The 15,076-nt window shown below is 44.0% G+C and overlaps 1 protein-coding gene across 1 annotated transcript in view; it reads right to left on the bottom strand.

Moving 5' to 3' along the window:
* Positions 1-1,983: 1,983 nt before the first annotated feature.
* Positions 1,984-15,076, bottom strand: part of LOC138209936 (protein MTSS 1-like) — a 38,328-nt gene continuing 25,235 nt past the window's right edge. Inside the window, 10 exon segments of the mRNA XM_069168747.1 lie at positions 1,984-5,641; positions 5,643-5,824; positions 6,192-6,348; positions 6,459-6,626; positions 7,229-7,462; positions 8,513-8,659; positions 8,661-8,739; positions 8,967-9,064; positions 10,168-10,275; positions 11,403-11,560. Of these exon segments, the coding sequence (XP_069024848.1) occupies positions 5,174-5,641; positions 5,643-5,824; positions 6,192-6,348; positions 6,459-6,626; positions 7,229-7,462; positions 8,513-8,659; positions 8,661-8,739; positions 8,967-9,064; positions 10,168-10,275; positions 11,403-11,560 (1,799 nt within the window). The 3' untranslated portion in view covers positions 1,984-5,173.

Genomic DNA, 15,076 nt, shown 5'->3' with positions numbered 1-15,076 from the left:
GGAAAAACTGTTCTGAATATTATATTATATTATTTTATATTATATTATGTTGTTATATTGTGTTCTATGAACCTTCAGGTGATTGTCAGGACTCCTGAACGCTGCCTGATGGGAAACGCTCTGCTGTCTCAGACTCTTCGGTCTGAACATCCAGCAGACAGAATCAGCTGCTCGTAGAAACACAAACACTATCTCACGTGTTCAACACACTCCCTCACTGTCTGCCTTCTTTTTGTTGTTGTTGTTTTAAACTCAAGTTAAATGAAATCAAAGCACATTAGTTATATATTTCATTTTTACTCCAGCGGACACTTTATAATTTGTTTTTAGTTTCTTGAAGACTTCATCTCTGAAACACTATTTATTCACGATTCAGAACCGACACGTTTTTTTCTCATTTCTCATTGAATCATCAGTCGTTACGAATCTTTTAAACTTCCACGAAAGTAAAAGCGTGTAAATAAATGAAAGGCGTGTTGTCGGCTACCTCGAGCAGTAAAACCTGCATGAAGAGCTGCTGCAGCTCCATCACCTTTTTTTAGTTTTTATTTCTACATCAGAAGGTTTGGTTTTTTTTGTGATTCTCGAAGCTCCTCCGAGGGTTCGTTATGTTGTTGATTAAAACAAAAGGGAGGCGTTCAGGGGCAGTAAACACTGTTTGGAAACTGGAGTTGCTATTTTCAGACGCTGACGTTTGCTTTCCAAGGTCGTTGTGTGTTCTTCTCTCTGCACCAATTTTAGGTTATTTTAGCATTTTTGGGGGGTTTCATCAGACTTGAAGCTCCAGACAGTTGCTGTCCAGTTTGAAACTTCCTCTCTACTTAAACCTGGTTTAGACAATTTAAACCTGGTTTAGACAATTTAAACCTGGTTTAGATTATTTAAACCTGGTTTAGACGCTTTAAACCTGATTGTTAATCTTCAGAGGAAGAGGATAATCCTTCATCCTCCAATCAGAAGTCGTTTGAGTTCAGACTTTTAATAACTCGGCTGCAGAAGGTGTTTAATAACCACATCAAGCCTCGAGGGAGTCTTGTCTTTTTTTCTTTTTTTTTGTCTCATTAGAGGAGAGACGTGTCGTTCAGGATGAAGACGAGCAATACAGCGTGTATGAATCACGTATCAATAAGGGATATATAATTAAATAACCAATCGAGTGCTGTTTGTAAAACTAAATGCTGTTTTTTTGTATCATCTCATGTTTGTGTATTTTCATGAAGAAGATTTCTTCTCTTGATGATGATGATGATGTTTGGATTTAATTTCCAGTTCTGATGATCAAAAGTTTGTGAGGAATGTCGTGTCGTGCTGCCATCTAGTGGACAGTCTGCACCGCTACATTGACGTACTGTAAAATCATATCGTGGAATTTACAGTGTGTGTGTGTGTGTGTGTGTGTGTGCATTTTTGCAACATGTGTAATTTAAAAAACAAAAAGAGGAGAGAATAAATTTGGGAGTGTTTACTTGCAGGTGATGCTTCTCATTGGTCGCTGAGGTGCCCTGGAGCAAGGCAGGGAAAAAACGGCAGTCTCACGGGAGACTGAGGCAGCAGGTCAGATCCTGTTTATCTTGAAATATTCACAATCATTTCAGATTAATAAATCTTAAACACAAAACTTTGTCTTTTAATGAGGGCCTTAAATACACTTTTAACACATCATCTCATTATCAATTACTTAGTTTAATAGTTAGAAAATGGTGAAACATGAAATAAGACACCTTGAAACAGCTTCTTTTTTAAAGAAAAACTCAAATCTGAAATGATTTAATTTATAAGACAAAGATACATGTTGGACATCAGGTAGTTTTTTTTGTTAGATAAAAAAAACGTAAAACCTTTTAATGTCACAACATTTATGTACATGTAAAATTAAATATTGCCTAATTCGGTCAGATCATAAATGATACAAAAATATGAAGTCTCTTGATATGTTATTGTGTAATTGAGATAATAAAATGAAAAAAAAAACACTGAAAATACTTGTTTTTAGTATTCGATAAGTTTATTAAGGGACAATTCAAATGTCTTGTATGGGAAAAAAAGGACCAAAGATAATGAGACATTTATCATCAATCATAAGCTCACAGTCAGACTGAAGATTTTCCTACTTCAGCCGCATTCAATTCAAATAAAACTGAACTCTGAAATACAAAACGACAGTCTGATGGACAAAAAAATATAAATAAAAACACGAGTTCTCTCCGACTTTATTTTACAGCCAAAACCAAAAAAACAGCTGTTACAAACAGAAAGTGGGAGACTGAAAACTGTTTGATATTTATCCAGGAAATACACCAAAAAAAAGAAAAGCGAGAAAGCACCTGAAGTAGGAAGATCGTACAAAAAAATAAAACTCAGACCTCATGTCGTGTTAGAAAATTTGGCAACTCGTTTGAAATGAAAGGCGAAACGTTTGACGGACACATCGACAGCTCGTCGCCGAGGACGACGGTTTTCTGATACCAACGGGTGGTTTTTCTCTTTGTAATACTTTCCTCATCCTCGGCGTCGGATCAACACGGACACGTCGCAGGCTGGAAAACATTCGGCTTCATACGCGTTATCGCGTCAGCTACACAGTTTGTACTCGTAAACCTGCGAGAGGCAAAAACTGAGATGAACACGGATATAAAAACATGACGGACTTCAGTCATCGTACGAAGGCGTCGCGTCAAAAACAAGGAACGTTAATAACTCCTGTCGGGATGATGGGACGGGTCTAAAACGGGTTCTGGTCCGCTATCGTCAGAACCAACCCAGGAAAGAAGTTCCAGTAGAAAAAAAGGGAACTATTAAAGGTTTTTTACAAAAAAAACAAAACAAACATGCATATTAAATATATTTTTTGTTAATAGGTTTGAAATGCCCAACAGGACAGTCGGGAAATAAAAAAAAGGTGAAACCGACAAATAAAAACGACGTTAAATGAATAAAGAATGAATGTACGATGAATAATGTACGATGAATAATGTACGATGAATAATGTACGATGTACGATGACGCCATTATTAGCTTTACCGTTTCTTAGCAACAAGGGGACGTGTTTTTGCGTACACGTTTCAACCCGCTACGCTAATTACCCACGAATACAAATTAGATGAATTCATCGGGCTGTTCGACATTTAGCAACAACAAGCGAGTACAGTTACAGTCCGACGTTATTTGTTGTAGTTATACGAATATTAGTACGCAGCGCGATCTGCTCGTGTTCTGTTGAAACGGTGAATTTAGTCGCAGCTAGCGGAGGACTTTCAGTTGGTCGCAGCCTTCAGCCTCGTGGTGCCGATGGGGAGGTCTCATCGGGGGGTAATTTCAGAAACGGCAAAGAACCTCCAAACATGGCTGCCAGAGGGGGCGTGGCTTACACCACCTGAAAGACCTCTTTATACTGGACGGTTAGCGTTCGATGGCTAATAAGCACAAACAGTTTCGGACTAAAACGAGCTGAACTCCAAAACCAGGTTCCACATCTTCAGCCGGGACGCGCTCGCTTTGTCGGGAACTCAACAGGCCGGCTCGTTAGGACGCCAGTCCAGTTTACCAAACAGCTCGGATGTCCTCAACGTTCCCAAGTGTCCTCAGAGGTTCACGTACGGTAAATATTGCGTCAAAAGCTCTCGACTCAGTAGCTGGCGTCACTCAAATTTAAAGTCCCCAACGTTGTTTACATCTGTTCGGGCTTCAGCGGACCGATGCACCAATCACACGACTCCACACGACTCCGCACCAATCACACGACTCCACACGACTCCGCACCAATCACACGACTCCACACGACTCCGCCTACTCCGGGTTTGAAATAGCGACACGGAAACCGTAGCAACCGCTTCGGTTATGCTACGAGGTTCGTGCGGTCACGTAGAGCAGTTAAGTAGGTTTAGGTTTTTTTTGGGAGAACCGGGAGGTCAAACAGACTCGCTGTACTTGGATTTTTTTTTTTTTAAATTATGTCTGAAAAGTGCTTTTAAGAAAAAAAATATAATAATTTAAACTGATTTTTTTCTCCAGTTTACAGAACGTTTGCTCGGCGACCATCAAGACTTTAATCCGTCGAGTTGTCGGCTTCCACGGTTCCTAATCCGCCGTTTACGTCCACCGCTTTTGGGGTATTATGGGATTTTAGTTAGCTCACGGTCTTAATTGAAAAAGGCGGAGCGGTTATTTATACTGAGGAGGTTGAACTAAGGACATGTGAGGTGGAGCTGCTGCTAATTCACCTCACCTAGAAAAAAACACGCCTCAGCTGTGGAGGGTGAAGAAATTCCAGCTTTAAATTTCAATTAAACAATTAAATAAAAAGGATATCGATCCAGCAACACGGGCTTTTGGCACCTCGAGTGGAAAATGGGAAACTACGTCGAGGGAGGGGGGGGGGGGGGTAAAAACTAACGAAACAAAACACATCAAAATATAAATATGTACATAATGATTTGATCTTTTTTGAAAATACTCCTTCCAGCTCTGAGACTTTGTTTTTCTCTCCTTCATCTCGTCAACTTCTTTCACAAAAAAACTACTTTTTCGTTCACGTCTTTTTTTCTGCTACGAGGTCGAGCCGGACTTCGGCCGAGGCCGCTTACGTTCCACGAGAACGTCCTTTTTGTCGTTTTCGTCCTTTTCACGTGCCGAAGTTGCTCCGAGGAAACTATCTCGGATCGGCGTTCCCGGTAGGAACTGGAACCGGAAACGAGTCGAGTGTCACGACGCCAGTTTTCAGCTTCGTGAAGCGGTTTCAGGTTTCTGTTTCTCTGAACGGAGACGGACTTCATTTGTTCTTGGTCTGAACACGTTCGCTTGTCGGATAAAATCGAAATGTTTGCCGAACCGAAGATTTGAATTCTTCTTCAGTTCCGACTCGACGAGTTTTACTCGCTTCGTATCAGTTTGGACGTTCAGATTTACGTACGTAGAAGCTGCGATACCTAAAGTCAAATACCCGTTGTTTAGATAATAATCACTCTTTGGCCAAACGGTGACGGTGCAGAGTTTTAACCTAAAAATATCAAAATTTGGCACCAATGGAACATTTTAATCCTCGATCGGCGTCTTCGGGCAACTTCCTCCCATTCTTGGCGCCGGTTTCCTGTTTGTGTTCATCGGGAACCAGTTTTGCGTCCCTTCAACAGTGTGTTCAGCCGGAGGGCGCAAAACGGGTCGGAGGCTCGTCGTCTCAGTGAACGCTCGGTGCCGACCGGTCATTCGTCTTCGCCCTCTTGAGCCGGACGCCTCGCCGGATGGCCACCAGAAAATCCTCCACCTCGGCGTACTCCGTCTCCTCCAGGAGCTCCGGGAGCGGTCGGCGCTCCCACTCCGACACCCGACCGCCGGGCTGCGGCGGCGGGGTGGGAGGGTCCGACCCGTCGGCTCGGTGCTGGACCTCCCAGGGAACGGACCTCGACGACAGCGGCCCGCCGCCGCCCGGCGACGAAGGCGTGGTCGGGGGGCTCAGCGGGGTCCGCGACGCGTTCCCGTCTTCCGACGCCGCCCTGCCGGGGAAACCGGCGTGTTCGGGCACGGTGGGCGTCTTCACCGGGATCATGGGGGGCTTGATGGGGATGGGGCCCAAGCTGAGGCCCCCGGAGGGGCGGCGCAGGTTGGGCTTGGAGGACGGCGTCCGTCGGATGGTGGCGACGCCCGGGGGTGACGACGGCGGAGGGGTTGGAGGGCAGGCCGGCGGTGGAGGCGGGGCGTTTGGACTGGAACATGCGGCGGTAGGACTGACTGATGTCGTTGTTCCTCGGGATGGTGGACGACTTATCGAAGTCCGACTGATGCTCGCCGTCCTGTTCGGCTCCCACGCAGTAGTAGTCGCAGTCGGACACTGAGGACAGCGGAAAAACAAGCTGGTGTTTGAAATTTGCCGTCCATATTTCATCTCTTCGGGTAAATAAATGTTTTTTTTTACGAACTAATTTGACTTTTTACAACTAAAATTCCAATTTATCAACGTTCAATACAAAAATGAAATGACATTAGCCTCCTCCACTTCTGAAAAACACGTCACAACTCGTGAACTCCGAGCTTTCAGGAAATTCGGAGTTCCGAAGTCGTTTCTCGTTTTTCAGATTCTGCCAATTCAGCCTTATTTTGGCGACTTGGTTCGTTCCTGAAATGTGACGGACGATTAAATCGTAGCGTTTCCCCGCCGCCGGGTTGTGAGTCACCGTAATTTGGGAGAAAGTTCGTACCCTGCGAGGGGATGGCGTCCTCGGAGCAGCAGGGCGTGTTGGTCTGGCTGCTGTAGCCGCTGGAGCCCTGCAGCGAGTCCCTGCTGGAGCCGTGGATGTCCAGGTGGAGTCCCCGGGCCAGAGCTCGGGCCAACTCCTCGTGGGCCTCCCTGTCCGTCTGCACACAGTCAACACACACACACACACACACACACACACACACACACGTATCAACATTGAATTCATGAGACTCGTCGGGCTTTTAATCGGTTAAAAACACCGTCCGACCTTCGGCGACGTCAGCGAGTGGCTTCCCTTGACTCCCTGTGGCTCCTCCCCCGGCGCGGTGACATCAGCGCCCTGGTGGCTGCTGGGATCTGTAGTGTCTCTCCTGTCCTTGCTCCTCTTCAGGGTGTTGACCAAAGGCTGGTCGTAGGGCCCCGGTTTGGCCCAGTCCTACGTAGGAAAGACGTAATCCAGCTGACCGTTACACGTTTTTTGTGGTTTGTAATGTTTGAGAATTCACATTATAGATTAAATATACTTTAACAAGTGGATGAATTAAGACTTTATTAAGAAAATCTGGCCTCAACCATGGAGTTAAAGCCCAAAATTAAGACTAATATTATCGCAGTGTGGAACTTGTGTCTCCCTCTTCTGGCAGTGAGCGTAACTACAACAACACATGCTTACGTCAACGACTGCAGAAGCTAATCTGTCGCAAAAAAAAAACGTGGGCAGAAAAAACATTGGATAAATTGTTCTGGGCATCGAACACTCGATGAAGTTGATCCATTCGCTCCGCTAAAATTTCAGGAGTAAATTATTTGATTTGATTATTATTAGTTTAAAGTAAATTACGAAGCTCGCGGAATGAAATGTGAAAATGAGATGAATGAAACAGCATGTGGGTAAAATATTTATCCTGGTTGGGTTTACTTTCAAAACTCAGCAAACACATAAAAATACAAAAAAAAAGAAAGCTGAGAACATAAAAAGGTGCAAACGGGGATCAACAGGGACAGCAGAGACATCGGGGACGGAGTTCGGCCTCAAACCTTCCAGGACGGGACTCTGGACGTCGAGATCGCTCCGAGAGGCTGCGGCTCCCCCGATTGGCCGAAGCCCGAGCGAGACCACGCCCACGTGGGGGAAACGGACGAATAGGAGGGCGAGGAGATGGGGGAGGTGGTGGTGGAGTAGGTGAAGTATGGAGGGTGGAGGTGGGGGTCCTGCAGTACCGCTCCGTGCAGACAGAGGGCAGCGTGGTGCTGCTCGAAACAGTTTGACAACTTGAAGGTTGAAGTGGATGAAGGAGGAGGAAGAGGAGGAGGAGGAGGAGGAGAGGCAGAAATTCAAAAAGATGATGGTTGTCGTGACAACGAGACAGTTGGGAGGAAAAAAAGAGCAAGAAAAATAAATTTAAATAATAAAAATACGGATGAGTTCAACAAAAATAAATAAGTGAGTGATATGACTGACCCAAAAACATGACATCATCGTGTGTGTGTGTGTGTGTGTGTGTGTGTGTGTGTGTGTGTGTGTGTTTCCACATTGTAGACGTTCACCTGCTGCTGCCCGGAGCGGTGTGAGGGTGAAGAAGAGGAGGAGGAGGAAGAGGAAGGCTCCTCACTGACAGACTGAGAGGACAGAGCAGACACACACAACTGCAGCGAGAAGCCATGCAGAGCACACACACACACACACACACACACACACACACACACACACACACACACACACACACATAAACACATAAACACACACACACACACACACACATACACACACACACACACACACACACACACACACACACACACACACACACACACACACACAGAGCCGGCAGGAGGAAAAGAGGAAGCACGACAGGTTAGAGATAAAAGAAAAAAAACATGTCAGTGAAGAAGAATCAGCAGCGTTGAGTTAGAAAATAAAAGAAGCACGAAGAAGAAGAAGAAGAAGAAGAAGAAGAAGAAGAAGAAGAAGAAGAAGAAGAAGGAGAAGAAGAAGAAGAAGAAGGAGAAGAAGAAGAAGAAGAAGAAGGAGAAGAAGAAGCAGGTGGAATGAAAAGTGATGACTGGACAGAAAAGTAAATTTTCTGAAACTTAGTCAATGTTTATTATATTTAATAATAAAAAAATTAAAAAAATAAACAATTTTTTTTTTAAAGAATAAATTAGTAATTGTTCTTTGCGGTTCTACTTTGGGTGATCCTGTGTTTTCCTCCTCGTGTCCCCACCCTGCCCTCGAACCACAGCTTTGACTCTATGAAACCCTGTGACTCAGCAGACGATGAACACACGGTATCCTAGCAACCGGTGAGCATCTCGTTATACCTGCAGCGTCTCCGGGGGCATCGGGGAGGGCGACTTGGACTGGAAGGCGTCCTGCGAGATGAAGCCCGAGTCGTGGGAGGAGACAGAGGAGAGGCGGGCCGGCGTCTGCTGAGGAAGAACCGAGGAGGAGGAGGAGGAGGAGGCGCGGGTAGCGGAAGTGGGAGGTGGGAGAGTGGCAGTGGGAGCCGCTGGAGCGGGAGTCACTGCTGTTCACACTGTTCAGGCTGCTGTGGGAGGAGGAAGAGGAGGAGGAGGAGGAGGAGGAGGAGGAGGAAGAGGAGAAAGATGAGGAAGAGGAGGAGGATACATTTCAGACAGAAGTTACTTTGATGTGATGTCAGATTGAAACACGCTTTGAGGGAAAGCTGCAGTTCCACTTGTTGACCACACGGTGGCAGCAGAGCACCGACTCAGCAAATAAAAAGGCAGTTTCGCTGCAGCCATGGCGACCAACCTGCACATGCTGGACTTCCTGGATACGGTGGTGCTCGGCGAGGAGGGCGGAGTCTGGTAGGACCAGGTACAGTCGGAGCCCTTCAGGTCCATGATCACCTGGAGAGAAGAGAAGAAGAGAAGAAGGAGAAGAAGAAGGAGGAGGAGAAGAAGAAGAAGAAGAAGAAGGAGAAGAAGAAGAAGGAGAAGAGAGAAGAAGAAGGAGAAGAAGAAGGAGAAGAAGAAGAAGGAGAAGAGAGAAGAAGAAGGAGAAGAAGAAGGAGAAGAAGAAGAAGGAGAAGGAGAAGAAGAAGAAGAAGAAGAAGGAGAAGAAGAAGAAGGAGAAGAGAGAAGAAGAAGGAGAAGAAGAAGGAGAAGAAGAAGAAGGAGAAGGAGAAGAAGAAGAAGAAGAAGAAGGAGAAGAAGAAGGAGAAGAAGAAGAAGGAGAAGAAGAAGAAGGAGAAGAGAGAAGAAGAAGGAGAAGAAGAAGGAGAAGAAGAAGAAGGAGAAGGAGGAGTCGTTAGGAAATGTGCCGGTCGCCATCCTCGTGCAGTCGATGTGTTTCATCTGTTGTTTACGAGCTGTAACTATGAATTCTGGGAATTCAGCCTCCCTCTCAGAGGCATAAATAAAAAACAATAACAATAAATATTTAAATCTTTTCAGCCTCAAACAGACAGAAGGAACCAAAGAAAACCTCTTCTAAATAAATATTATAGGAATGATTAAATGTGTTTTCTGAACATTTATATAAATGTTTTTTAATCGTAAAGACGGATAATGTAAACATGGCGGTAACCACAGACTTTTTGCGGGCGTCGTGTTCCCTCAAATAGTCAAAATATTAATAAATAATTAATAAGACATTTATTTTTCATATTTCGGGCAACATCTTATAATATGATTTTTTTTATCAAATTTATTTTTTGTTGATTAAATTTCAGCTCAATTTACAAGAATCTGATGTTTTCAGGTCGACTGATAAACTTTGTGGTTCAACGTTTTCATAAACAAAGTCAGATCATGTATTTTTAATAAAGTGCTTTAGAAGAATAAAAGACAACAAAGTAGGATGCAGTTAAAGACAAAAAGAAAAGAAAAGTTTGAATTTAGAAAAACCAAAAGAATAAAACTTTCTGCTGCTCGTTGGATTTTAAATGAAAACTTCAATCTGTTTAAATAAAGAATCAACGTCAGGATCAGGAAGTGAAACCCGGTCGTACCTGCTCGCTGGAGGCCGGCAGCTTGTGAGGGTCCATGGTGAGAGTCTTCAGGTCGTCCGTCAGACTCTGGAGGTGAGTGATCTCCCCCAGCATGGACATCTCCTCCTCCTGACAACAAACAAACAAACAAACAAACAAAAACAAACATCAGCTGAGAGCTCAACAAAGAGAATCAACTCAGAAAGAAGGTTTGAGATGCTTGAAACATTAATGGAGGAGTTCGTATCATGTTTATGAGGACGTGTTATATGTTGATATCTGTAGTGTGAAGCGTGTGAAGAGTGTGAACAGTGTGAAGCGTGTGAAGCGTGTGAACGGTGTGAAGCGTGTGAAGCGTGTGAAGCGTGTGAAGCGTGTGAACGGTGTGAAGCGTGTGAACGGTGTGAAGCGTGTGAAGCGTGTGAACGGTGTGAAGCGTGTGAAGCGTGTGAAGCGTGTGAACGGTGTGAAGCGTGTGAAGCGTGTGAAGCGTGTGAAGCGTGTGAACGGTGTGAAGCGTGTGAAGCGTGTGAAGCGTGTGAAGCGTGTGAACGGTGTGAAGCGTGTGAAGCGTGTGAACGGTGTGAAGCGTGTGAAGCGTGTGAAGCGTGTGAACGGTGTGAAGCGTGTGAAGCGTGTGAAGTGTGTGAAGCGTGTGAAGCGTGTGAAGCGTGTGAAGCGTGTGAACGGTGTGAAGCGTGTGAACGGTGTGAAGCGTGTGAAGCGTGTGAACGGTGTGAAGCGTGTGAAGCGTGTGAAGCGTGTGAACGGTGTGAAGCATGTGAACGGTGTGAAGCGTGTGAAGTGTGTGAAGCGTGTGAAGCGTGTGAACGGTGTGAAGCGTGTGAAGTGTGTGAACGGTGTGAAGCGTGTGAACGGTGTGAAGCGTGTGAAGCGTGTGAACGGTGTGAAGCGTGTGAAGCGTGTGAACGGTGTGAAGCGTGTGAACGGTGTGAAGCGTGTGAAGTGTGTGAAGCGTGTGAACGGTGTGAAGCGTGTGAAGCGTGTGAACAGTGTGAAGCGTGTGAAGCGTGTGAAGCGTGTGAACGGTGTGAAGCGTGTGAAGCGTGTGAACGGTGTGAAGCGTGTGAAGCGTGTGAAGCGTGTGAACGGTGTGAAGCATGTGAACGGTGTGAAGCGTGTGAAGTGTGTGAAGCGTGTGAAGCGTGTGAACGGTGTGAAGCGTGTGAACGGTGTGAAGCGTGTGAAGCGTGTGAACGGTGTGAAGCGTGTGAAGCGTGTGAAGCGTCACTGACCACGACGGGCCTCAGCATGGACACGAAGCAGCAGAAGCGACTCCTCTCCTCCACCAGCGCCTTCCTCACCGCCTGCTTCTCCGTCTCCTCCAGCAGCAGGTACTTATCGCTGACGTCCTGCATGGCGCTGTCCAGCTGAGGCTGCAGGTCCCCGCGGCCTGGACACACACACACACACACACACACACACACACACACACACACACACACACACACACACACACACACACACACACACAGTTATGAAGACTTAAATTTAAAAAAATAAAGAATAAATCTTCTGTTGCAGATTGTTGCTTAATCCTCCAAAAAAAAAGGTGCATTGCAACAAATCAAAACCAAAGATGTTCAGTTTCTGAAAATGTGTCCCAACAAAAAAGAGCACATTTTCACATTTAAGAAGCTAAAACCAGAAATTATTTTAGAATTTATTTTTTTTGCTTCACAAATGAAACAATGAATCATAGTTTGATTTATCTGATAACAAATAACGAATCATTTCAGCTCGACTAACGAGCATCAGACACATTTTCAAGAACGCGTTATTATTCAATATTTCAAAAAGTTTGTTATAGTCTTCTAAATAATAATAAAAATAACATTTAATCCTAATCGGAGAGTAAAAAGGACAATAGTTGCATACAAAAACCTGTGAAAAATGCTCAAAAAGAAAAAAAAAAGTACTGATTTAAAAACAAATAAAATTAAACAGCCAACAAAAGATTTAACGTCAAAGTTTTTCAAATAGTTTTCACGGTCAAAGACGTAGAAACTTCCTGCGTGGTCACTAAATCTTCATATTTCAGATACAGAACTGTTATCACATGATGATTATAAACCAACTGTGTGAAACACTTTTATCTCGAGTCTCCCACAAACCATCGAACCACATCAGAGAATTAAAAACCAGTCTGTTCAGTCCAGCTGGAAACAAAACAAACTGCTGGCGTCCAATTAAAACACATTATTAGATGAGTTTCTAATAACTTCTAATATTTCATTCTTTAAATTACACAACAGCTGCAGTTGTGAAACAATGTGCGGTTTCTGTTATACTCTAAACAATGACTCTACTTCCTGATTTATAATCGAAACAGGAAGTAAACTTGACTCATACAAGCTTCAAAAAGACCTGTTTTTTGGAGGCGTGTCTGTTTGATTGACAGGTCTGTGGTGCAGTCAGGTTACAGCTATCGGTGGGCGGGACGTAGTATCGTCAGGTTTCCAATCAGATCGGTCAGATCCACCAGCTGGCTCCTCCCCCAGCTCGTCCAAATATGGTCACTTCCTGCTCCACACCTGTGTTTATTAATTGCTTTATTTGGCGACGTGACACATCAGCAACGTGTTACTGCCCCCTTGTGGCGTAATTACAAACTAACGACACTTTCCTTTTATTTTCTAAATAAACTTTATGTTCTATGACAGAAGTTGATGCTTTTTTGAATGGGAGTCTATTGGAGCGTGGACGTTTTCTGGAGGCAGCCCCTAGTGGCCGTCGGTGGAATTGCACTTTGAGAAACTTCTGCATACGTATATTTTAAGTTAAGTTAAATACTCCCAAACACTCTTCTTATCTAAACGGGGTTTTCTTAAAGCGACAGTGAGCCGCTGCCTCGATAAAAATGAAACAACATACTTGTGAATCATTATTCAGCTCCAGACACCGTAGAGGCGGACTAGCGTTGAAGCTCTCAGGCTTTCTCGTGGCTTCGTTTGACAATAAGACAGAGTGAAAAAATGCCCGTCGTAATTTTCCCGACTTGACTGTCAAGTGCTGCTTTTTCTTTACGTTCTTCTGCGAGAGCTTTTGGGGGGTTTCTGGTTCGCCTCTCTAATGCGGTTGGTTCTTAATCCCGTCTTCTGCGTTTGAGGACGAGACATAAACATGCAATTAAAGAGCTTCATTCCTCCAGTGAGATCTGCGGTCGGGATGAGAGACTGAGCTGGCTGAAACTCTTTCCAGGCCGACGCTGCAGTGATAAAGAAAGGAAATGGAGACGGGAATGTGATTCCTGGTTTCACTGCAGAATTCAAGCAGCACCACGTTTTCTGTTTGTCTTCATCTCCTTTATTTTTTTTTTCTCTTTGTACGTTATTTTTCTCTTCTTTTCTGTTTTCTTTCTTTTTTGCTTTTTCTCTTTGTTCTTCAACCTCCATTCAAAAATAAAATATTTCAAACAATTAACGGAGGCAAAACCTCCAGTTTAAATTCAGCTCGGTATGTTGGTGTGAAGGGAAAATGACTTTTCTGTGTTTATAACTTTTTAATCAACAGGTGTTTTATTTATTTTTTTGCGCCTTTTACTGTTTAAACATCTGAGTTCGGTTCGGTCGTCCCGCCGTCAAGTCGACCTCGTCACACTTTCACGTTGGTTTCCGTCCTTCCAGCGCGAGTTCCTCCTCCGAGTTTTCCGCCTCTCAAACTCCACGTCCTCTTCACACTCTTCCGTACGGAGCGGGGGGAGTTTTCTCCGACCACATCTGAGGTTCCTCTGGGGTCGATCCTGGGTCCTGTTTGTTTTTGTCTCAGTTCAGAGCTGGAAGCCGTGAACTCCTCCGGCGGCAGCGACAACAAGCTTTTGTTTCCAGTCATAACACGCCTCGTGTTTTTAGTCCGATGACTCAGACTGGAACTACAGGCTTTTAAAAGCAGGCATTATTTTGGTGTTTTGTGGTTATTTTTTGGCAGTAATATTGATATAAACCCTCCCAACTCACCGTGGCATTGACACCACTGTCTGTTATTAATTACCTGAACTATTCTACAACATAACTATGCTAATAAAGTAACTAGTTAGTCAATTAGTGTATCGACAAATACAAATAATTTAGTTTAAGAAATTTATAGAGCAACGAAACTAAGAGTCAACAGCAACAGTTTACACGTAAAGCATCGGACAAAAATGACATTTTTACTTCATTATGGTGCAAAATTAAAACATTAACGGGTCATTTCATCCCGTTAAAGACACGTGACTCAGATTTCATGGCTGTCCATCCAGTAGTTATCGAGATGTTTCCATCTGTACCAAATGTGGTGGACAGATCGACATCCTTACCACCGTGCTGCGAGCGTTTCTAAAAAAAGTGCCAGGTATTCGTTGATTTCAACACATTTTGATATCATTGTACATTCCAATTTTTAGTTTTAGTTTTGGACCAGCAACTTGAAACTGTCACCTTCAGCTCTGGGAATTTCTGTTGGTCGTTTGTCATCGATTTTAATATTTTCTAGAAATGAATAAAAACATTTTTGAATGTTGTTATCATTATTATTAAAAACAAACTTGTCAGCACCCTCTGGTGGACCGTCTGTGTAACTGCAACTGTTTCTTGTTGTCATGTTTTTGTTGTTTTACTGAACAAACCCAATAAAAAAATAATTGTTCCTTTGTTTGACGAGACTCTTTGGTCTTTGTTGTGTTTTAGCTTTAAGTCATGTGAGTCACACAAAAACATCCAAACAAGCCTGAGAACATTTTTCAGCCGACCAAACGGCCTGAAATGATTTTTTTTTAAAGCAGTTGACCGTCTCATTTTCTCCGTCTGCTGCATCATTATTCTCCAAATGTGTCACTATTAACACGCTCGTTTAAATTAGTGACAAATTAAAACCCCAAATCGTCGGAGTATTAGGGTTATTAAGGTTAGGGAAATGTGTGTGAACAACT

The sequence above is a fragment of the Embiotoca jacksoni genome, unplaced genomic scaffold (genome assembly GCF_022577435.1).
Source record: "Embiotoca jacksoni isolate LCO1_2020_lvr unplaced genomic scaffold, fEmbJac1.0.p SCAF_41, whole genome shotgun sequence".
Lineage (NCBI taxonomy): Eukaryota > Metazoa > Chordata > Actinopteri > Embiotocidae > Embiotoca > Embiotoca jacksoni.
Note: the sequence above shows the minus strand (reverse complement) of the source record. Positions and strands in the feature narration are given on the sequence as shown.